The sequence below is a fragment of the Sceloporus occidentalis genome, unplaced genomic scaffold (assembly GCF_023333645.1).
Source record: "Sceloporus occidentalis isolate IW3139 unplaced genomic scaffold, rSceOcc1.0.p SCAF_118, whole genome shotgun sequence".
Taxonomy (NCBI): Eukaryota; Metazoa; Chordata; class Lepidosauria; order Squamata; family Phrynosomatidae; genus Sceloporus; species Sceloporus occidentalis.
Genome location: NW_028317098.1, coordinates 3,147,766 through 3,172,031, shown reverse-complemented (window position 1 = coordinate 3,172,031; position 24,266 = coordinate 3,147,766). Strand labels below are relative to the sequence as shown.

At 44.7% G+C, this 24,266-nt stretch overlaps 1 protein-coding gene and 1 pseudogene across 1 annotated transcript; both read right to left on the bottom strand.

Annotated features, from left to right (window-relative positions):
* Window positions 1-6: 6 nt before the first annotated feature.
* Window positions 7-2,388, bottom strand: LOC149282372 (voltage-gated potassium channel regulatory subunit KCNF1-like; annotated as a pseudogene).
* A 318-nt stretch (window positions 2,389-2,706) lies between these two features.
* Window positions 2,707-22,907, bottom strand: LOC149282371 (ciliary microtubule inner protein 5-like). The gene is made up of 4 exons (XM_089498334.1): window positions 21,882-22,907; window positions 19,657-19,696; window positions 14,183-14,264; window positions 2,707-2,865 (listed from the first exon to the last, which is right to left on the bottom strand). Exons 1-4 carry the CDS (start codon window positions 22,199-22,201, stop codon window positions 2,756-2,758), a joined length of 552 nt encoding a protein of 183 aa, XP_089354460.1. The 5' UTR covers window positions 22,202-22,907; the 3' UTR covers window positions 2,707-2,755.
* Window positions 22,908-24,266: the final 1,359 nt, after the last annotated feature.

Below are 24,266 nucleotides of genomic sequence, written 5' to 3'. Positions count from 1 at the left end.
GGGTTTTCTTTTTTAAACAAGGGCTTACCAAACTGAGATGGAGTTGCTGAGGGGTGTAGGTGGGTGGGTGTGAAAGAGAAGCTGATCAAAGAAGTTCCTTTGCTTGTTTCCATGTGAGATTGTTCACCTGCTGAATGGAAACACGCTTACAACCTACTTACAGCTCTAAAGCCTGTTTGGATGGCGGTGCTCATCTAAGAGGAGGTGAATGAAGGTGTCACTGTAGGAAAATTTGAGTCGGCCGCTCCACTGAGAATTGTCCTTTTCTTTCCCCCAGTGACATCCTAATTCGTCTTTAGGACTTCCATTCTTCCTTTCACCTGCATATAGCTCCATCAGTTCCAGTTCATGTTTGGCTGCTGTCTCTAAAACCCTCTGCTTGTTATAATATCTGACAAAGTTATTAATGATAGGATGGATGGGCAGCGCAATGGCAATGACCCCACACAGGAAACTGATGGCAGCATTGATCTTCCCCAGTGTTGTCTTTGGGTAGATGTCCCCATAACCCACTGTGGTCATGGTTATGATTGCCCACCAAAAGGACTGAGGGATGCTCTTGAACAGTGTGTCAGGGTGACTTTGCTCCACTGTGTAACCAAGGGCAGAAAACACAAAGATCCCCACAGCCAAGTACATCAGCAGAAGCCCCAGTTCCTTGAAGCTCCGCTTAAGAGCGTAGGTCAGAGTCTGCAGACCAGATGAGTGGCGTGCCAGTTTAAAAATCCTGGCAATCCTCATGATCCGCAGTGCCTGGACAGCTTGCTGCACGTTGGTTAACTCCATCAATTTGGCCCCCAAGTGGGTCAGTACCAGGCTGATGTAGAATGGAAGAATGGCAAAAATGTCAATGATGTTCATGAAAGAGAGAGCAAAGCGCAACTTGTTAGATGAGGAGACAAGCCTAAGGACATATTCGAGGGTAAACCAGACTATGCAAGCTGTCTCAATCTTATCCAGAGCTGGGTGCTCCATGGGTTTCTTCTCATCGTCCAACACTTGCAGTTCTGGGATAGTCCCCACACACATCACCACCGAGGAGAGGAGAATAAGCAGAAAAGATATGACAGCTACTACTCTAGCTGGATAGGAAGATTCTGGCTTCTCCAGGAATTTCCAAATATATTTTTTGCACCTTTTCCAGCTGCTTTCAGATGAGTCCAAACCCAAATCATCTAAGATCAACTGGACCCTTCGGGCAATTTCTTCAAGTTCCTCCTTCTTTTCACTGAGCAGAGTTTTGCAGCAATCGTCCAGGTATTTCAAGTCCACTTTCCAGAACTCCATTTCATTCTTGAAGCAGATGGGGCATATCCCTTTCTTCATGTGCACCTCCCCAAAATAGTAGAGATCAATAATGCATTTAAAAGCATCTGGGTCTCTATCAAAATAAAACTCTCTTTTTCCAGGATCATAGTCATCACAAAGTGAGAAAATAGTGTCATATCCCCCTGGTAAGCAGTTCAAAAGCTTTGCCAGCCTGGTGCCTGGGAACTTGTTTAAATGGTCTCCGTACAAGACCTGCCTCACTCCACCAACATTGACGATAATTTCAATTTCTTCACTGCTTTCGGACCCATCACTGTCCAGCTCTGGAAAACTAATGTCATCTTCCATTTTAAATTTTATTGCAGCCTTGTCTCTTACAGCCTCCTCCACCCACAAATCTGTACTGAAGTAGCTTTGTCAGAAATCGGAGACAGCCAGATGTGTGTGAATAAAATCTGAACAGCACTGATTTTGAACAGGGCTAGAAAAGGTTACAGAAACAAACCTGCAGGGTGCGAAACCTTGCAAAGTAAGCAACAAGCTGCAGTGACAAGTCCTCTGGCTGCTTCCCTATGAGGGCACAGTTGTTCAGAAAACAGATCTTGTTCCAACAGATTTGGACAACATGAAGAAGTAGAAGAAGAAACACATAAGGGAACTCACCCGGTATTTGAGAATGTTTCGGGCTTTCCTTTTTTTCTGAAGTGGCATTGATCTGCCATCAGACAATCTTGTACAATTAATGCCTTGTGCGTGAAGAAGAAGAAGAAAAGTGAACTCACAGCCAGTTCTGAGAGAGAGGAAAGCTATACCCCATAGGCAGCTGTTGCTGTGACTTGGCTTCTTCTGGTATGAAGGGCATCTGGAGTTCCTCACTTGCTCCTTCAAGCAAGGGCTAGTAGTATGCCAAGGAGAAAGTTGTGCTTGCTTTCCCTTGCTGTTTTTAAGCACAATAGGAATTCCAGGGTGACGTCAAGCGCTTTCCAAATTCTACCCTCTTCTGGTGAAATGCAGGAAGAGCATCACTTGCATTGAGCAGGAAAATAGACAGGCAATGCACCTCCAGAAACATTCAGAGCACTTTTCTTTATGCATCCTCTTCATTTTGAATATTGGGGGGAAACAGACGTTTGGAAATACAGGAAGCAGCACAGATAATGTTCTAAATGACTGTATTTCTGAAGAAGAAAGGATGCCAGAGAAGAAGTTATGTTAAAAAAAAAGGTAATATAAAAGGAAACTGGTTTTGGCCTTAGAAAATCATCACCATCAACAACAACAACAACAACAACAATACATTTTATTTCTTTCCCACGAGGCAGGGTACAAGATGTTAAAATACAAAGCACAGTTGGAAACATATAAACCCACAGTTAAAACACATTATAAAACCATTAAAACACACTCATCACAGTTCATATTATTAATTCTAATGCTTGTGCCTGTACTTGCCTTCTGAAACATGAGTTCCTCCAGAAGTACTGAATTATAACACCCATAATTCCCAGCCAAAATGAGTGGAGTCCAACACATTGGTCAGGTGCCAAATTGAAGAAGAGTGTCCTACACCAAGCCAGGTCCAACGCACATGAGTCTCTGTTTGAAGGAGAAAGTTCAAAAACAAATTAAGTGCAGAGACAAATTGCATTTAGGATTATATTTAAAAACTAAATTGCCTATATCAATCAGAATTCAGTCTTTGCTGTCCCTTGTAACTTCTCTTGCACCACCTCTCTACACATACCACAATACAAAGATTGGTAAAAGAATTATCTACCTATACCTTATGTAATAGTTTGAAAGTGGGACTATGACTCTGGAGGCTAGGATTCGAATCCTCGCTCAGTCATGGCAACCCACGAAGTCACCTTGGCAAGTCACATGCTCTCAGCTTCAGAGGAAGGCAAAAGCAACCCACCCCCCTTTGAACAAATCTTGCCAATAAAACCCCATGATAGAGTCACCTTTGGGTTGTCATAAATCATAAATTATTTGATAATTTAATTTAATAATTTGTTTTATTTATATACCGCTATTCCAAAGATCATAGCGGTGAACAGCAAGTAAGCTAATTAGCAAGTAAGCTAATTTGCCCCCAACAGTCTGGGTACTCATTTTAGCGACCTCCTCGGAAGGATGCAAGCCTGAGTCAAGCTTGGGCCCTTTTGCCGGTCTTGAACTCGCAACCTTGTGGTCTTGAGTGAATGGCTGCAGTACAGGCATTTAACCACTGCGCCACCAGGGCTCCATTTGATGGCATGCAACTACAAAAACAAATACCCCAGATGGAGATTAGGGCTTCCATCTGCTGGGGACATCACTACAACCCAATGGGTGGTCCAAGACACATACAGCAACCATTCAATTCAGGGCTGGCTTAAGAGACTGAGAGAAGAACATTTGTAGCATAAGATTAGTTTAGGGGTTGAAGGTAAAACTGCACAGTACCTGTCAATTTGCTCTCCAGCCAATACCTGCTGTCTTGTTCTCACGAGCATCTGCCACCCAAGGCAGCCACCTCATTCTCCCTGATAAGAGGTCAGCCCTGGTTGAGCTGTAGAATTTATTTTTGTACTTCTTCCTGCTATACAACTCACATTCCTTCTATTTACTGTGCTTTCCAGGTTATTTCATGCAGGGCACATAAAAGCCTCATAATAATTTGTCATAGGTTTTAATTGTTTCTTTTGTGATGTTAATAAGACTGTTTTGCTAACCCACAAAGCTTGTTTTCTTTCAGTGACCAGTCAAGGGAATAACAACACAAATACACAGCTTAGGACATTACTACAGGTGGTTTTGAAACTGCAATTAAACCAGGAAAGAAGCAGCATTGGCCATAGTCATCGCACAATGATGCATCCATCCCGTAGCTATGTTGTCCCTGACCCATCCCTTTTCATTAATAGGGCAAACCCATCAATGAGCTGGCAAGCATGGAAGTTCCCAGGTGTTAAACATCGCGTCCAGGGCAGTTGTGCTATTGCAAGTCATGCAGTGTCAGTGTTCTTTCCTCCTCAGTTTCCCCCTCCCCCTTGCTATTTTATATTACCTTTAGTATCTTCATTCTCCTCCCCCCTTCTTTTCTTTCTTTTGACTCCAATCAGAGCTCTGAAACTGCATGAAAAAGTGGGTTTTTAAAAACAAAAACCTAAAGGCATGCTGGATAAGGCATAAGGGGGGGCAGGGTTAAGGGAGGGTCAGGAAGAGATCACAATGGGGACAATAGTCCCAGTGGCACGAATGCAAGGAAGTGTGAAAATGGCTGCCTTGAGAATGCTATGTTCCTATTTTATTTTAGTAGCATGACTGCTGTGAGATGTGAGAATGGGGCTCATGAGAAAGAGTCTATACTTGCTGAAATACCCTCTCCTTTGTTGTTAACTGCCATCAATTTGACATTGACTAGTGGCAACCCCACAAGCAAGAGATCTCCAATCCCCCGATATCATCAACCACCCTGCAGAGGTCTTGCAGACTCAGAGCCATGGCTTCCTTCATTGAGTCTATCCATCTTGAATATGCTCTTCCTCTTTCTGATGGCCTCTACTTTACCAAGCATTATTATCTTTTCTAATGAGTCATGACTTCTCATAGTATGTCCAACAGCCTCAATTTACTCATCATGGCTTCTAGGGAGAGTTCAGGCCCGATTTGCTTTAGGACCCATTTATTAGACTTTTTAGCAGTCCATGGTATCTGTAGCACTCTTCTCTAGCACCACATCTCTAATGAGCTGATTCTCATCCTATCTAATTTCTTCACTGTCCAGCTTTCACAAATGGGAAATACAATGGCATGCATAATCCCAACTTTAGTATTGTATATCTTAACACTTCAGGAATTTGTCAAGTTCTTTCATAGCCCTATTTTACCGTTGTATTGCTGAGCACTGCTATGCTGCTGACCACAACAATTAAAGGTATAGAAGTGGTCTCCAGTTTTCAGTCAGATAGAAGCTGGACCTTCTGTTTTCCTCCCATTTGGGACCAGAGCTTGAATTCCATGGAAGTATTTGTACTGCAAGCAACTCTCTACCTTCTAGCCCTCTTCTCAAAACAGTAATAAGATACAGCCAGCCCTCCTTATCCACAGATTCAAGCATCCATGGTTTGAAATTATTCAAAAAAAGTATAAATTCCAAATAGCAAACCTTGATTTTCCATTTTATATTAGAGACACCATTTTCTTTTCCATTATATTTAATGGGACTTGAGGATCCATGGATTTTGTTATCCACAGGGATCCTGGAACCAAATTCCAGTGGATAACAAACAACCCACAGTAAGCTGCACAAGTATAGGCTTATCACCAGAGTTGCCCTAAAATTTCAAGGTCAGAGCTTGAAACCGGGGATGACCTCCTGTGGTTTCACAAGAGGCAAGCCCTGCTGATCCTACAAAGCTGAAACTAATATGGGTAGCCTGGTGATGTCATTAAGCATCGACCACAATTACACAGAATTCACCATTCCAATTTTTAAAAAACACCAAGTTAACTAAGGAAAATATAGATCCATACACTTTTCAATACAGTGCTCTTGTCCTAAGATTTCTCCCCTTCACCCTGACAAGGGACGAACTGGGGTAGGGCATGAGACTCAAGGCCAGGCCCTGAGATCTGGTAATCCTAGGTATAACAGAAATTGAGTTGGTGTGCGTGCATGAGAATCTGTGAGTTCACTAATGGATAGTCAGTCTTGCCCTTGGGAGAAGGACTGGACTGGCTGTCTTGTCCTTTTCAACGCTCTGATTCTCAGGTTTGTGTCATCTGAAATATATCTAAAGAAAGACAAATGTTACTGCTTCAAGGCACAATTTGTACAAGTGAGCCTCATGTAGATTAAGGACATTCTATGACAAACACTTACAGACAGAATAGGAAGCTTACAGAAAAAACGTGTTGTGTCTGTTCTTACTGTATATACTCATGTATAAGTCTAGAAATTTTAGTCAAAATATTGACCTAAAAAACAGAATTGACTTATCCACGGGTCACTGTAAGTACTGCATTTTAACTCTTATTTAAAAGGGGAACCATCTCCTGATCAAAGGCCAGAGTGTAGCCTGACCTGAAAGTACTGACTCCCTCTACATTCTCATCCATCTAGCCTTTAGTGAGAGCACAAACAATTATGCCTCCTGGAATTTGGCATTCTGTGCTTCATCCTTTACATCCTTTGTTACATGCTCCTAAATTTTACCCTCGACTTGTCCATAAGTCATATTAAAATCCATAATTTTAGCCCCAAAATCTGCCCTCAGCTTATGCATGAGGTCAACTTATAGTCGAATATATACGGGTACGTCCCTAGACCAATGCAATAAGTCTTACTCCCAGAGAGATCAGCTCAGGATTGCAGCCTTATATAGGTATTTCATAGCATGTTAACTCTGCTCTGGGTCCAGAATTGTCCACTTCCTACATGCTTGATTATCTTCCATTGGTTCATGGTTGGGATATGCTCTGGTTGGTATATGCTCTGTAGCATCACGAGCTGCTGGCAGATCTGGTATACTGCAGAAGGAATTTAGCAACTGTAATAGAATTGCTGGCTGAGATTTTGGATTGAGATGTCAGCAACTGTACATAAAATTGGCCCAAACACATGTTAGGCTGTGCCTTGATCCAGGCAGCTAAGCTCTCATCCAGTGGAAGTGATACCTCATTTCATAAGCATTGCAGCCCCTTGACAGACAGTTTTAGCATGTGCAGAGATAGCCTGCCATGACCAAACTCTCACCAATTGTGAGATTTCCCCCTGCCATCCTTACTTGGAACTCATTGCTTAGGAGCTGTAGGTATGGAATGGTGTATGTTGGAAGGTAACATAGCCCACTGACTGGTATTCTGAAAAGCAGTTTGGATTAATTTGCTTGGATTATTGCTGCTTGTTCTAAACTGGTAATGATTTACTGCAGGGACGTAGCCAGGATTTTAGGAAGGGGGGGGGGGTCCAGACTAAGTGCCACCATTATAATGGGGCTTGGGTGTGGCGGTGCAGCAGCACGCACCATTCGTTTTTCTAATGGAAGGGGGGTCCGGACCCCAAGAACCCCCCCCCCCCTTGGCTACGTCCCTGTTTACTGTCATGAATTTATGGTTTTGTGATGAGTAGTTTTATTGTATTATATTGTATTATATTGATAATGACATTTATAATTGCTTTCCCCAAGATCTGTTGGCGTGGGATGGGTTAGAAATAAGTTAATAGTTAAAATCAGTCTGCAGTATAAACTACTGGGTGGCATCCATTTGGGTAGTCCCAGCTAGAGTAAAGACGTTCAATCAATTCTTGAATGGTGAGTCAACATGTAGATAAATCTAATTGATTCAATGAGTCGACTGTGTGTGTGTGTGTGTGTGTGTGTGTGTGTCTTCAAGTCACCTGTTGACCTATGATGACTGCTTGAATTTCAGAGGGTTTTTGTAGGCAAGGAATACTCGGGGTTAGTTTTGCCAGTTCCTTCCTCTAGCACAGTAGTTCCCAAATTGTGCCCTTTAAGAGATTTTGGACTTTATCTCCCAGAAGCCTCAGCCATGTTGGCTGATAGTCTGGGATTCTGGGAGCTAAAGTCCATAATCCCCTAAGGAGCACAATTGCAATGGAGCAGGATGATCAAACTAGTCTAGCTCCTAACATCTCAGAGCGCAAACCAGACTTCTGATCTGACTAAAATCACAGAATCATAGAGTTGGAAGAGACCGCAAGGGCGATCCAGTCCAACCCCATTCTGCCGTGCAGGAACTTACAATCAAAGCATCTGATCTCTGCAATGCACTCTACATGGCCCTCAAGCTTGGTCCAGAAACTTCAATTAGTTCAAAACATGGCAGCCAGACTGGTCTCTGGTACATCCAGAAAAGACCATAAACAATCTTAAGGTCACTTCACTGGCTGCCCATCAGCTTCCGGGCCCATACAAGCTGTTGGTTATCACCTTTAAAGCCCTAATTGGCTTGGGTCCAACCAATCTTCAGGATCACCTCTTTCCATATAATTCTCCCCGCACACTTAGATCTTCAGGGAAAAATCTGTTACAGCTTTGTAAAACAACCTCTATGACCTTTTCAGCTATTGCCCCCAGATTGTGGAATGGCCTGCCGGATGAGATCCGTCATATTACCACTCAGCTTTAAAAGAGCTATAAAAATGGATCTTTTCCGACAGGCCTTTCCTGAATAGATCTCTGGCTATTAGAAAGAAAATCTAACTGCTGACCTGATTTCACCACAGTTATTGTATTGTTTTTAAATATGTTTTATGTTTTAAATTCTACATTATTTAATTATATTTTAAGGGGGGATGGGTTGAGGGTTTGGACTGTATATTTTTAATCTTGTAAGCTGCCTTGATTGCATTTTTTAGAGAGGCGGGATATAAATAATAATAATAATAATAATAATAATTATTATTATTATTATTATTATTATCCCCAACAGATGGCCATCCAGCCTTTGTTTAAAGGCCTCCAAAGAAGGAGACTCTGCCACTTTCCAAGGGAGTGTGTTCCACTATCAAACAGCTCAACTAGGTTCCCCTGCTTAACACAAAGTAAGAGAATGAGATGACAAAAAGACTCTCATGTCATCTGGAAGAGATGCCTTGACCAGTGGTTTAGTTGGAACAAAGCTGGCAGTCAAAGGACCAAGATCTTTTAATTAACAGGGATAATTATATTTATCCGCTATTCTTCTCAGAACCCCCTGTCCATTTTATCCTCACAACAACCCTATGAGGTAGACCAGGCTGAGAGAAAGGCAAGGCCAAGGTTATTCAATGAATTTCATAGCTCAGTGGTCCTGAAACCTGGCTCATGCAAGTCCAGCACTCTAGCTTTAGAGCACATGATACAAATCACTTTGTGGTTCAAATACTTAAGCTACCACCACCACCACCACTGTTGCCACCTCCTGCTGCTGTTTTTATACTTTTCCACCCTCCTATTTTCACTGCAAACTCTCAGACACCAACATACCAGGGTACCTCAAAATAAAACAAACTCAAATACCCACAAGTCACACTGTGCCCACGGACCCATCATTTTCATCGTACAGAAGACTCCCCACTGTACTTTGATAATAACTATCAAAGAAAAAGCTAAGACAGAAACAGCTAGATAATTACTGTCACTTGTGGGATGCTCTTCACCAAATAATTAATTATGCCATGGTCCTATATATAATCCCATAAATCAAATAACAGCGACAACAAGCATGAGACATATGGTTTACACTTCTTAAATTGTGGCTGCATCTTAGTCAGACCATTAAACATATAATTTCATCTAGAAATGCCAGCTGTTTACAAAGATATTTATGTAGTGATATAGTTGTATAAAGTACACACACACACAAAGATGCTAAAACAAAATATGATTTCTTCCCTCGCATCCCTTCCCAGTGTGAGATAATCTGCATCTTTCTGGCATACATTTCTTCTTCTAACTGTCCATTTATTATATTTCTGTCCCACCCTTCCTCCAAGGAATTCGGAGGAGTCTGTGTGGTTTCTTCCACTTAGAATTGTAGAATCATAGAGTTGGAAGAGACCCCAAGGGCCATCAGTCCAACCGCATTCTGCCATGCAGGAACTCACAATCAAAGCACCTCCAAGATGGCCATCCATCCTCTGTTTAAAGACCTCCAAAGAAGGAGACCCCACCACACTCCGAGGGAGTGTGTTCCACTGTTAAACAGCTCTTACTGTCAGCAGGTTCTCCCTAATGTTGAGGTGGAATTGCTTTTCCTGTAGTTTGCATCCATTGTTCCATGTTCTAATCTCTAGAACAGCAGAAAACAAGCTTGCTCCATCCTAATTGTGACACCCCTTCAAATACTTAAACAAGGCTATCATATCACACCTTAAGCACAGGGCCGGCTCTAGGTATTTGGCCACCATAGATGAGAAATATTTTGGCACCCCCTGTCGCCCCTCATAAATATTTTCACCCTTTGATTCCTGCTGTTTCGTTTGTTAAAGCTAAACATGACATAAAACTTAGGTTCCAATCTCTCACCATAGTATTGAGAATTAGTCAAAAAGCCAATTAGGTTTTTACAGGTTTGAGACTTATTTTTATTGCTGTGACATTTGCAATGGAGTTTTAATTAAAAAATTAACAAAAACCAGCTGCCGCACCGCCCCTAAATTTTGCCGCCCTAGGCAGCTGCCCAGTTTGCCTATATGGATAAGCCGGCCCTGCTTAAGCATTTCTTCTCCAGGCTAAACATACCCAGCTCCCTAAGTCTTTCCTCATAAGGCATGGTTTTCACACCCTTCACCATTTTAGTCGCCCTCCTCTGGACACACTCCAGCTTGTCAACTTTCTTTCTGAGTTGTGATGCCCAGAACTGGACACAGTATTCCAGTTCAGGCCTGACCAAAGCAGAATACAGTGGCACTGTTACATCCCTCAATCTAGATGCTATACTTCTAACGGTGCAGCTTAGAATCACATTGGTTTTATTAGCTGCTCCATCACACTGTTGACTCATGTTCAACTTGTGGTCTACTAGGACCAGATGTCACCCACCCTAAATCTGTGCATTTCATTTTTATTGCCCAAGGATGGGGACATCTGACTTAACAAGATGACATGTGAAAGAGATCTAGGAGTCCTGGTAGACCACAAGTTGAACATGAGTCAGCAGTGTGATGCTGCAGCTAAAAAAGCCAATGCGATTCTAGGCTGCATCAATAGAAGTACAGTTGGCCCTTGTTATCCACTGGGGTTTGGTCCCAGGTCCCCCCATGGATAACAAAATCCATGGATGCTCAAGTCCCATTAAATATAATGGCACAACAAAATGGTGTTCCTTATATAAAATGGAAAATCAAGGTTTGCTGTTTGGAATTTATACTTTTTAGGAATATTTTCAAGCTATGGATGCTTGAATCCGTGGATTAAAAATTCGTGGATAAGGAGGGCCAACTGTATAGTGTCGAGACCGAGGGAAGTAATAGTGTCACTCTTTTCTTTGGTTAGGCATCACCTGGAACAATAATGTGTCTAGTTATGGGCATCACAATTCAAAAAGGATGTTGACAAGCTGGACAAGCTTTCTCATGATAAATGTGAAAGGGAGGAATGAAAGGAAGGAAGGAAAAGAGAGAGAGAAAGATTGACCAGTTATTCCATAACCTTTGCTGCTGAGCACAACAGTGCTATTTCTTTCTTTACAGTTGCCTTTACTTAGGTCTAATCTGCACTGCAGAAATAATCCAGTTTGACATCACTTTAACTGCCATGGCTCGATGCTATGGAATACTGGAATTTGTAGTTTTGTGAGATATTTAGTGAAATATTCTCTGTCAGAGAGCTCTGGTGCCACAACAAACCACAAATCCCAGGATTCCATAGCATTAAGTCATGGCAATTAAAACAGTGTCAAACTTGATTATTTTTGCTTTGCAAATTAGACTTCCATAAACATATTGGAGTACCAGGTGTAGTGAGGGGGTACCCTTAAGAGAGAGGGCTGAAGGGGCTAATGAGGGTCAGGTGGGACAGGAGGGGCGTGAGGTGGAGTCAGGAGAAGGAGGAGTCGGCCCGGGGGGAATAAGAGGAGGAGAGAGGCGACCGGGAGGAGGAACATGTGGCGGAAGAGGAGGCCAGGGAGAAGGGAGAGAGGAGGTGAGGCGGAAATCAATAAGGGACGGAGTGCCTGCAGTCTTACAGAAGAGGTCAGGTGGTCGGCGAAAGGGGCGACACGAGGAGGTTGTCCTAAGAGACCCCCGCGTGGAGGGAGACTTCCCCTTCCCTGACGCTGAGAGTTGGGTTGCAGGAAAGGGAGACCCTCTGGAGGGTGCCTGGTGGGACCCTAAGGGAGAGCAGTGGCAAACAGGCCCAGAACCCCGGGATAAAGAAAAGGCAGATTTAGAACCCCTGGAAAAACACTCCGGAAGAAGACCCTCATCATGAGGCCGTGTGGTGGAGGAAGACGACTGAAAGATAAAGGTTTTGCTTGAGGGCACTGTTGGGACTTATAGTTTCCCGAGGACGAAGGGATAACCAAGTTGTTGGTGTGATGTTACTTTAAAAGTTGCCATTAAAGAGTTTAGTTTTCTTGCAACGTGCCCGTAAGTTTGTTGCCGCCTACACCGGAGGGAGGAGCTAGTTAAGGACGCTCATTATGCAACCAGCTAACCCAGCCCCGCCCACACCAGGATTAAATTTTCTTTATGCTCTTGAGGGATGTTGCAGTGTTTCCTGAGGAAACCTTTGGATGTTACAATGTGAGAGAAAGCTTCAAAAACTTTCAAAATTTCCCCCTCATCCTCACATGACAAACACAAAGGCCTCCCAGTTGAGGGAGGATGTGCATCATTCTAGTAGGCATTGCCAACACTGATACCAGTGGGCTCTGGCAGCTGCCCAAGGATGCCAGCTCAAGAGATGGCAAGAGGCCTGCCACAACCTTTCCTTTTATCTGCTGTGTTGTGCTGGATGATTAGCAAGTTGCTCCCTGCAGGCTGAAAGGCTTTAACTCCTGTGCTTTCCTTCTTCCAGATGAACTTCTTTTTGCCAAAGCAGGTGAGCTGGCTGCGACAGCAGAGTGATGAAGCAAAGGGCAATAAACCATAAGGAGTTTATTTCCATCCCTGTGAGATGTCCAGGTGATTTCCTATAAGGGAAAATACATATCCTGTGCTGGCTACAAGGAGTATACTACCCCCTTCTTGCAACAGCTCCACTGCCTGCTGGTCTGTTTCCAGGCACAATTCAAAGTGCTGGTTATGACCTTTAAAACCCTACACAGCTCAGGTCCAGATGATTTGACGGCCCATATTTGCATGCTCCGAGATGTGCTGAGGAGGCCCTTCTCTCTCTTTTGCCACCCTTACAGGTGGGAACATTGGAGAGGGCCTTCTCTGTGGCTTCCCCAAGGATTTGGAAATCCCTTACCAGATGACTTAGGTTGGCATCCTCCTTACAGTACTTTGTTTTTGCAGACAAGGAACAACTTTGCTATCCAGCAGGCATTTGATGCATAATGACATAACACCCATCATACACAGTGTGCTGGATATTGCAAATAGCTGTGCTGGTGTGCAAGTGTGTGTTTTAATATATATTTTAACGGTTTTAATTTTTTTCCCTGATTGGTTTTTTTTTAAACTTTTGTATTTTGTGGATTTTTAACACTGCTTTTTAATTGTTGTAAACCACTTTGCATCTCAATCTGGGATAAAGGGGGTATAATAATATAATAATAATATCCTCCAACTGTCCTGATTTGGCAAGGATAGTCCCAGGTAATCTTCTATCCTTCCAGTTTATCAACTGCTTTAAAATATCCCAGTTTCTCCCTCCTCCTCCCACTTTCCCCCTTTCTCTTCAGTTTATGTTGCTTCAAACTGAATTCAAATATTGGCCCGGTCCAGACGGGCGTGATAGGGTGCCCTCGTCACGTGCGAGGGGTGGTGCTTCTAGACGCCCTTCACCCCTCGCATGTGACGAGGACGTCAAAATGGTGGTGCCCTGTACATATGGGCACTGCCATCATTACCTGATGGATGCCTAGTGTCTGCACGTCATGGCACCATTGTGATGTCATGAGTGCGCCATTGGCGCACTGCAGCATCATAATGGCGCCGCAAGAAGAACCTGCTTTTTGCATGTTCTTTTTGGCTGAAGGGAAGTCCTGTGGTCTGGAGGCTGCAGCTTCCCTGTGGATCAAAGCTGGGCGCCAAGAGACCATCCTTTTTGGATGGTCTGTCTCACGCCATAGTTTGTACTCAATTAATTTGAGTGGAGAATGGGGTGGGAAAGAGTGAAAAAGCAAATTGCCTCCTAACTTCTTTTTTCTTCCCCATTAATAATTTTTGCCATCTTGAACACATTCTGATGTCACTTGGCCCCACGTGTCCCAGTTTTTATGTGTGAAATGTGGGAGATTATGCAAATACCTTTTGGGATGCTCTTTGGTAGAAATAACTTCAGATGTCTTTTTGGAGGCATATTTTTCATTCTTAGCTCCACAACATGATCCTATGTTGGGAAAAGCATGTACCGAGTGAATTTGGCTAGTGCAGATGACTGGGAACATCGTCCGATTCATTTTTGATGCACACATAACAAAATTCACAAATTTCTTCATAAACAGACTGGAAAGAGCTTTAAACAATATGAATGTGGAAGAAAGGGAAACTGACAGTGTATCAGTGTATCCAGATCTAGTCCAGTTTTTGATAGCCAACATTAAACCTGCTTTAGTGAGGGCTCTCTTGGCTAGACTTGCTGTTCAATCCACCTATCTCAATCCAGGTCCACCATAGATTAAGGGTGGATAATTGACCCTCCAGTTGTTTCATACTTTCCAGCTGCCCTGATTTTGCAGAGAAAGTCCTGTTTACTCCTCTGTTTTTTTAGTAGCTGCAAACTGAATTCAAAGTACAAAAGTAGTTTCCACTCAGTTAACTCAGGATTGGGAGAGGAGAGGAAAGCACAGATGCTTGCCCTTCCCAGTAGGTTCAGGCAAAAGCAAACTTCTGCAGCCTTTCCCAGCTTGTGTTTTCTTTCTCACTGATAACTTTTGCCATCTTGACCACACTCTGATGTAATTTGGTCACACATGAACTGGTTTTCATCTGTTAGGAGTTGAAGGGTATGGTGTTTGGGGCATACAACCACCATTAGGCTTATCTAATATAGCCCTTCTGAGGGATTATGGGAATTACACTCCAACTACAGAGCCACCGTTGCTCATCCCTCCCCTACGCTCTTTGTATCTACATAAATGCTACCTTCTTAGCATAGTATTATTTTAGAATGTGTAAAATCTTTCTCTCTTAATTTTCTCTCTACATTTTTAAAAAATTGCACTCTAGAGTGGGCCTTCTGAATTCTTCTGAACTGTACAAATCCCAAGGCCTCACCCAGTTTAATTAAAGAGCGCTTCACAGGAACCAAGGTAATTAACATGAAACAGTAACCAGGAAATTATAGCCAACCTGCAAACAAGAGATAAAAATAATATATTCTCTGAAGGCAAGTTTTCCGATTACCCCTCTCCACTCCCCCCCATAGGGCCTTGGCTGGTTTTCCTTTGGTGCTACTTGCCTTGCATTTGGAAGTACCTACTCTGAAAGAATGAATGAATGAGACGAAATACAGAAGAACATTTAGTGATGTCTCCTAAACATGCATGCCAATGTTCTTTCAATCTATTACAGAGGGAGCAGTGAGTATAATAATCTAAAACACACAGTTCCAGACAAATCCCTGAATGCACACAAAGTGCTCTTGTAGGCATTAGGGTTGCAAAATGTCAGGGTCTGGCCCTGAGTCTCCAGTTTTTATTGGTCATCTCTAGGCAAGAGACTAGCATGCAAATCCACCACTTTAGGTAAGTGCATGCTAACTGGGCAAGAGGAAAGAGCTGTGAGCAAATCTTGCTTGCAACCAGCTTGCAATGATTGATTGGTTGCTGAAGCTTGCAAACACTCTGCAACGGGTCTACATATTTCTTTAGTTAGCTTCCTCTTTTCCTCTCAGTTTTTGGTGGTACTAGGGCTCACCCTCTGTCCTGCTTTGCATCTACTTTTTAGGTAGAAGTTAGTAGTCAAAGAATCATAGAGTTGGAAGAGAGAACAAAGGCCATCCAGTCCAACTGCCTGCCATGCAGGAACTCACAATCAAAGCACCCCCAACAGATGGCCATGTGTACATAGTCATACACACTTAGAGCTTTATCACACTAGCACACTCGGATTGTTCCGAAATCACACTCGGATTGTTCTGAAAGTAAAAAGCTGATGGTATTCTCTGCTTTGTGTTCAGATTAACTTTGCATTATTTCACGTTAACTGTAGGGTTGCCATAATGGAGGACCTCCAAACCGGGACAAATGTAGGACAAGGTTTGAAAATGTAGGACATTTTTTTAAAATATTTCCTGGCTAGGAAATTAAAAAAAAAAGTCCTATATTTTTAAACCTTGTCCTCCTCCTCCTCCTCCCGGCCTGGGAGGGAGCCTAGGCCGGCTCCCAGGCCGGGAAGGGCGGGGGGAAGCTTGGCATCGCGGCGATCGCCACAGTGCCAGGCTTCCTCCTCCTCCTCCCAGCCTGGGAGGGAGCCTAGGCCGGCTCCCAGGCCGGGAAGGGCGGGGGGAAGCTTGGCATCGCGGTGATCGCCGCGGTGCCAGGCTTCCTCCTCCTCCTCCCAGCCTGGGAGGGAGCCTAGGCCGGCTCCCAGGCCGAGAAGGGCGAGGGGAAGCTTGGCATCGCGGTGATTGCCACGGTGCCAGGCTTCCTCCTCCCGGCCTGGGAGGGAGCCTTGGCTGGCTCCCAGGCCGGGAAAGAGGCGGAGGCTGTTCCTCATCGCGGCGATTGCCGTGGAGGGAAGCGTCCTCCTCCTCCTCCCGGTCTGGGAGGAAGCCTCAGCAGGCTCCCAGGCCGGGAAAGAGGCAGGGGCCGCTCCTCATCGCGGTGATCGCCACGGTGGGAAGCGGCCTCCTCCTCCTCCCTGGCCTCGCGCAGGCCTTGGAGGACCCCGCGGCCGGAGCTCCAACCGCGGAGCCGCCTCGAAGGCCTCACTGGGGCCCGGGAGGGAGCGTCTCCGCGGCTGGAGCTCCAACCGCGGAGAGCCTTCCCAGGCCTCAGCAAGGCCTTGGAGCCGCCACGGGGGCTGAGGTGGCCGCGGTGGGTGGGTCCGTCCCGGTTTGGGCGCCAAACCGGACCGGGACCGGGTTGGCACCGCCCAAACCGGGATTGTCCCGCCCCCCGGCGGGATATGGCAACCCTAGTTAACTGCGATGTCGTGCAATAAACTTTGAGCATTTCAGGGTTTCCCTTGCTTTAAATCTCATTTAACTCCAGATTTCCTGTGGAATCCGCTAGTGTGATAAAAGCCATTGTCTAGGCTAAGTGCTTCTTGTCCCTTCTCTCTAAGTAGGTAAGAAAAAATAACGCCCCCATTTCACCTTGATCTGGGAACAGCCTCTTTAGTTAAGATTTCTGTCTTTATTTTCAAACAGGAACATGCATTTTCTTCATATGCTTTGTGTGTTTGAATGACAAGCTGTGAGCAATTGTATTGGTACTTTTTGAACAATTTTTGAGGACATCATTAGGCCTTTTCCTAGGTCTCTGATTTGGACCTGGAAATCTCAGGGTCTGGGATAATCCTGAGCTGGCGACCCTAGCAGAGATGGAAATGAATTTAGATTTAGTTCAGTTTGAGACACTTGAAGAAAGAATCCATTTCAAACCATTATTATGAGATGAAGCGCACCTTGCTTCAAACATGCGCACATTTACAAAGCTTGCAGGGCATTAAAAAAAATGAAACAAATGATCTGAAAAATATGATTGGCTGTAAATGTTTAGAACTGAAAACTGCACGCTAGCAAGTTTTCATCAATGGGGACATGTGTATAAAAGGTATACATTCGAAATATGCAGAAAAATGCATAGATTTTTAAGAATTAAAATGCGATATAAAAGAATACATGTATCCAATATCTCTTGTGAGAAATTAAATCTCGCAACCCAGTATAAATCAGGGATGGGATAAGAATATAGATCTCACCAAACTACAAATCCCAAGATTCTATAGGACAGAGTTATGGCTGTTAAATGGTGTCAGACTACTTTATTTCTGCAATGTGGATTCACCCATAGTCAAGATAGACCAGTTGAGATCAACAGAACATAATTTGTTCATGACTAATTGAATTCTCATTGGCTTCATCTAGTTTGTACTAGAAATGCCCAAGTCTAGATCCAACCCAATGTGTGCTACAGATTCAGAAGCACTGAAACCCTTTTTCATACCTATCACATTAATAACTAGTTATATCTTTATATCTTTTCATAACGTATATTATCACCTGCCAGAAATATATCCATTTTTATAAAGTATTTAAACCTGTTCCTGCAGTTCTCACTTAGGTAAAATGTCCAAAGGCTTTGGCACTGTTTTTCTCATAATGCTTTAAATTCTCCGTACTGGACCAAAAATATCACACATTAGCTGGCAGCATGAGCTGCTTTAAGTACATGCCTTAAGGGTTCTTTGATTTCATGGTATTTTCATATGAAATTGGCCATGGGAAGTGGAGGGAATAATTATAACCCCAAAATAGTCAAACCTGCAGCACTTTACAGAACATAACTGGCATTTTAAAAAATGGAAGTGTGGAATTCAGTGATTGCTGTCCAAATGAGAAGGAAGATTTACAGTATCCAAGAAGGATTTCACTATGGGGAGAACAGCTGCCGCATAGCACAAGGTTACACAATTTGCTTCAGCTGACCTTTTTAAACCTAGCATACCACCTAATTTGAATCTCCTGCTTGGCACTTTCAAATTGCCTGTCAACTTATGGTGACCTCATGAATTCCATAGGGTTTCCTTGGGCAAGGAATACTACAAGATTGTTTTGCCATTCCTTCCTCTGAAATATAGCCCACAGCACCAGGTATTCATTGGTGGCCTCCCTTCCAAGCATTAACCAGGGATCACTATACTTAGCTTCCATGATCAGGCAGGAGCTGGTGCCTTTAGGGTGTTTAGGTATTCAGCAGATATAGAGACTGCCATTTTCTTAGTGCTTTAAGTCAAGTCAGGTCCCATAATGAGCTTCCAATGTGAGGTGGAAATGAAATTGCAGATTGAATTAATTTAACAGTTTGACACTATCCTAACTGTCATGGCTGCCTCCTATGAAATCCTGGGATTTGTAATTTGGACCAGGGCTCTCTGACATAGAAGGCTTAATAGCTCAGAAAACTACTAATTCCAGAATTCCATAGCATTGAGACATGGCACTTAAAGCAAACTGCATTAACTCTGTAGATTCAGGTTGGGTTGTCCGCCGTATATCCTACTGTAGTTATCTATGCAAACAAGCCAGGGACCAAAGCATCAAATCACCTGCATTTGACCTGTAACTCAGTGGTAGAACAAATGCTTTGTCCACAGAAGGTCCAAGGTTCAGTCTCTAGTGGGATGGGTGTGCAAAACATGGTCTTCCAGGTGTTGTTACATACATCATCCCCTTTATCTCCCACCATCGGCTACATTAGGTAGGTTTGATTGACACTATAGCCCCTCTGGAGCACCACAAATTGCCTAAGCCCACTATAGCACCCCTATACAAATATATATTTTGGCAGTGCCAGTTAGTCCTCTGCCCCTAAGACAACTCTGTCAGTTAAGGCTCAACCCTACCGAGCATCCCATGTTCATCATCCATGACAATTCTGTCTTGAAAAACCTATTACAGTTTGGATGAAGAATGCTACTTTCAAGGTGTGACAAATCTACTCCAAACCTTACAGCTATTCCTCCTCAGTTTTATTAACTATGGGCCCCTAAGTAATTTTTTTTAAAAAAGGAGGTTTGGCAGATATACTCTAACAGGTGAATTTGTAACTTACCATAGGATCATAATCCTTTAGAAAACTCCAGTTCTGGTACCTGTAGGATAAAAGGAAATCGTGTTGTAGTTTGGTTAACCAAGTATAATATGAAACATATAAAAATTGAAGTGGCCATTAAAGCATCCAGACGAAATATACATCTCACTAAAGGAGAGGACTGCTTTTCATAGTCCCTGTTGTCCTAACCATACACCATAGAAAGACCAATGGAGCCTGCAATCCTGCCTCCACTTACCTGAGAGTAAGGACATTATCACATGAGGTTTTGAGATCACAATTAAAGTTGGAAAGCAGTGTTTTTGAAAATATTGCATGATGTCACCATCTCATCACTGCTGTGGTTGTGAAACAATGTTAGAGTGTTGCTTTTCATTACCATATAAAATCTGTCAATAAGCTCCCAATTGCACTGCGTTTCCATCACTCCACTGGTATTAAACATCCTTTCTGTGACAGTTCCAATATTGGCAGCCATGTGGAGTCAGTGTTTTCTTTTCTCTTCTCTCCTGTCCCCCATCCCCCTCACTATTTCCAAGCAGGCTGTTTTCCTTTTCCCCCCTATTTCTTTTTTGTAATTAAATTGCATTAGCATAACTCCAGAACTGCATTAAAAATAATTTTTAAAAACCTCAAAAAGGCACACTGGGCAGGGCATAAAGCAGGAAGGCGGGGTCAAGGAGGAGTGCGGAAGTGTATGAAGGACTGTCGATGGCCAAAAGGTACCTTCATGCAATTGCAAACATGCAATAATTGAATGCTTCTAAACTGGTATGTTTTTGTTTTCTTTTATAATGCGATTGCAATGAAACTGAATGTCCTAAGTTCCATTAAACTCCATGTCTAGGACTGTGCTGTGTAAGTCCTACAAACGCAGCTCTTTTGATCAGAAAAGAGCCCAAGGCTTAGCCTAAGCAATGTTTGAAGTAGTCCCTTGTAGGCATGGAAAGCCAGCAGACAATCCATATCCGCAAAGGTTGTGCCTTTCAGTTTGGTTAAGGGAGAAGTTCTTCATACACACAGAGCCTCATACGGATGGAACTAGAAGCCAGCATATATACCCGGCAGAACTTCATGCACAACTGGGAAGGGAGTCTACAACATAGCATTTTTTTATCAGTGGGATTAATTGATATACAGTGTGCATGGCAAAGACATCTGTATCTTGTTCCAAAGCACACTCAGGCGGGTTACAGACCGCCATAAAGTACGCGCTCCGCATGTACTAGGGTTATGAAGGGCCGTATTAGGGTTAGGAAGGGTCTTACCTTCATCACGGCCCTTCTTCCTAGTACGCGCAGAGCACGTCCTTAATGGCAGCGCCCATCCACATGAGTGCTGCCATTTTGACGTCTTGGATGCATAGCGTCCAGACGTGTCGCGGCGTAAGTGACGCCACGAGGGCGCACTTCGCCCCTCGCCGCGCCACTTCCGCATTTTGAAAAGGAGCGCCATTTCGGCGCTCCTTTTTCACTGCGCCGGGAAGCCTCGCGGTCTGGCCGCTGGGGCTTACCTCCACAGCGAATGGCGGCGGCAGGAAAACGGCTGCTTGAGGGCGGTCTGTAACCCGCCTCAGTTTGCAGAAGTCACAGGCCAAGACTGTTAAAGTTCACTATTGCCCAGCAACAATCAGAAATATCCCCTGGACAGAGTTAGTGCATCCTAGAGCTATTAACCAAACCCAGGTACAAAGCAATGGGGTTCAGCTAGCAGGTGGAGTTGGAACCAGAATGATGGACAAAGTCATTTACCCACTGCTCTCCATAAAACATACACATACATGACATGACTGGCATGCACAAGTACACATTTACACTTGAGCTAATAATACAGCTGAGTTTTTGAACAGCCTGATTTAATATGTGTGCAGGAAAGGAACATTTTTGTGTTTGGATAAGCAGAAATCCAAATCATTGCTAGCCTGCAAATAACGCATGGCACACCATTCAATTCTGATCTACCTTCCACCTGCAGCTGTGTAAGGCCACTGCTCTTCTTTGCCCCTTGCTACACAGATATGATCTTTGCATAGGAACAAAATAGCGTAAGAAGTCAGCTTACAGCCCAGAGAATAGACAGACAGATACAACAATCTGAAGATAACCATGGCACAAGCATGACTAGGTCAGTCATGGGCAGGCTTGACTCAACACACACATTTTAACACAAGTTGAAATATAGTTGTACAGAAGCACATAATTGAAGAACAGTGTTGAGTTACTCACCAATATTTTGTTGCCCGTCTTTCAGCCTCCACAAACTCTCTCCAAACCTTGTCTTGTCGAACCTGATCCTGATCCAGGGCATCTTTCTCTTCTCCCTGGGTTTTGCTGGATGGTTTCAATGAGCTCTGTGTAGTGGCAAGAAAAGTCCTTCCAGACTGGCTGCTGTTCAGTGAAGGAGATGAAGATGAGGTTAAATCCCCTACTGGGTTGCTAGCTGGTGACCGGTACCCTGCTGATGTTGTTCTCCTGAGTCCATTTGCTTTGCTCCCCATCCTGTATGTGCTTTCTCCACCACGTAGTGTTAGCAAGATTCTAAACATTCACAACTGCCTTGCCCAACATTTTCCCTAAGGTATTTAATCAAATACAGAAAGCATGTCCAAGAAGTGTACAAAAAGCTCCAGTGCCCAATAGGCACCATTTCTGGCAACTGTGTGACAAAATTCTGTGATTTCCTGAACAAGTTTGGGTCACATACTAGCCGGATGGCCCCACATTATTTTGTTAAGTTAATAAGTTTGTAGAATGCATGAAGGCAAGATGTAGTGTAATAAATTGTGTGTGTGTGTGTGTGTGTGTGTTTTAAGCCAGATATATTATTGTTGGAAGGCTTTGGTTATCAGCTTTCTGTAGTGCGTTTTGCATTTCCTTCCCTGAAAGATGTGTGCTTCCTAATGGCCACATCGCTTTAGGGATCTCCAGAACATCCGCTGAATGTGTAACAAGAGTCTGTTATTGTAGGTAGTACTACAGGGCATTTTTCCTGGACTACGGTTGGCTTTTCTTCTGCTTGCAGAGCTGAAACAAAACACTCAAGAGGGCCCAGGCTTTCCTGGTGTTTACTGTCTCCATTGGAAACCAGACAGGCTTTGTCATGAATATTCATCACAGACAGAAGGCAGGATGTACCCAAGAAAGACAACAGCTGGAGGCTAGACTTTTGAGTGTGCTGGGATTTTAAAAATAGATGCTGTTGTGTGCCTTTCAAGTCATTTCTCACTTATGGCGACCCTAAAGTGAGCCTATTATGGGGTTTTCTTGGCAAGATTTATTCAGAGTGGGTTTGCCATTGCCTCCCTCTGAGGCCGAGAAAGTGCAACTTGTCCAAGGTGACCCAGTGAGTTTCCATGGCCTAGTGGGGATTCGAAACCTGGTCTCCAGTACAACACTGAAACCACAGCATCACACAGTCTATTTTAAAATAGGTAGTGACATTAAATCCTCTCCTTATCTTGTCATTTTCTGGATATTGCCCTTGACTCAAAACTAGGGTTGCCATAATGGAGGACCTCGAAACCGGGACAAATGTAGGACAAGGTTTGAAAATGTAGGACATTTTTTTTTTTATTTCCTGGCTAGGAAATTAAAAAAAAAAGTCCTAGATTTTTAAACCTTGTCCTCCTCCTCCTCCTCTCGGCCTGAGAGGGAGCCTAGGCTGTCTCCCAGGCCGAGAAGGGCGGGGGGAAGCCTGGCATCGCGGAGATCTCTGCGGTGCCAGGCTTCCTCCTCCTCCTCTCGGCCTGAGAGGGAGCCTAGGCTGTCTCCCAGGCCGAGAAGGGCGGGGGGAAGCCTGGCATCGCGGAGATCTCTGCGGTGCCAGGCTTCCTCCTCCTCCTCTCGGCCTGAGAGGGAGCCTAGGCTGTCTCCCAGGCCGAGAAGGGCGGGGGGAAGCCTGGCATCGCGGCGATCGCCACGGTGCCAGGCTTCCTCCTCCTCCTCTCGGCCTGAGAGGGAGCCTAGGCTGTCTCCCAGGCCGAGAAGGGCGGGGGGAAGCCTGGCATCGCGGAGATCTCCGCGGTGCCAGGCTTCCTCCTCCTCCTCCCGGCCTGAGAGGGAGCCTAGGCTGTCTCCCAGGCCGAGAAGGGCGGGGGGAAGCCTGGCATCGCGGCGATCGCCACGGTGCCAGGCTTCCTCCTCCTCCTCTCGGCCTGAGAGGGAGCCTAGGCTGTCTCCCAGGCCGAGAAGGGCGGGGGGAAGCCTGGCATCGCGGAGATCTCCGCGGTGCCAGGCTTCCTCCTCCTCTTCCCGGCCTGAGAGGGAGCCTAGGCCGGCTCCCAGGCCGAGAAAGGCGGGGGGAAGCCTGGCATCGCGGAGATCTCCGCGGTGCCAGGCTTCCTCCTCCTCCTCTCGGCCTGAGAGGGAGCCTAGGCTGTCTCCCAGGCCGAGAAGGGCGGGGGGAAGCCTGGCATCGCAGAGATCTCCGCGGTGCCAGGCTTCCTCCTCCTCCTCTCGGCCTGAGAGGGAGCCTAGGCTGTCTCCCAGGCCGAGAAGGGCGGGGGGAAGCCTGGCATCGCGGAGATCTCTGCGGTGCCAGGCTTCCTCCTCCTCCTCTCGGCCTGAGAGGGAGCCTAGGCTGTCTCCCAGGCCGAGAAGGGCGGGGGGAAG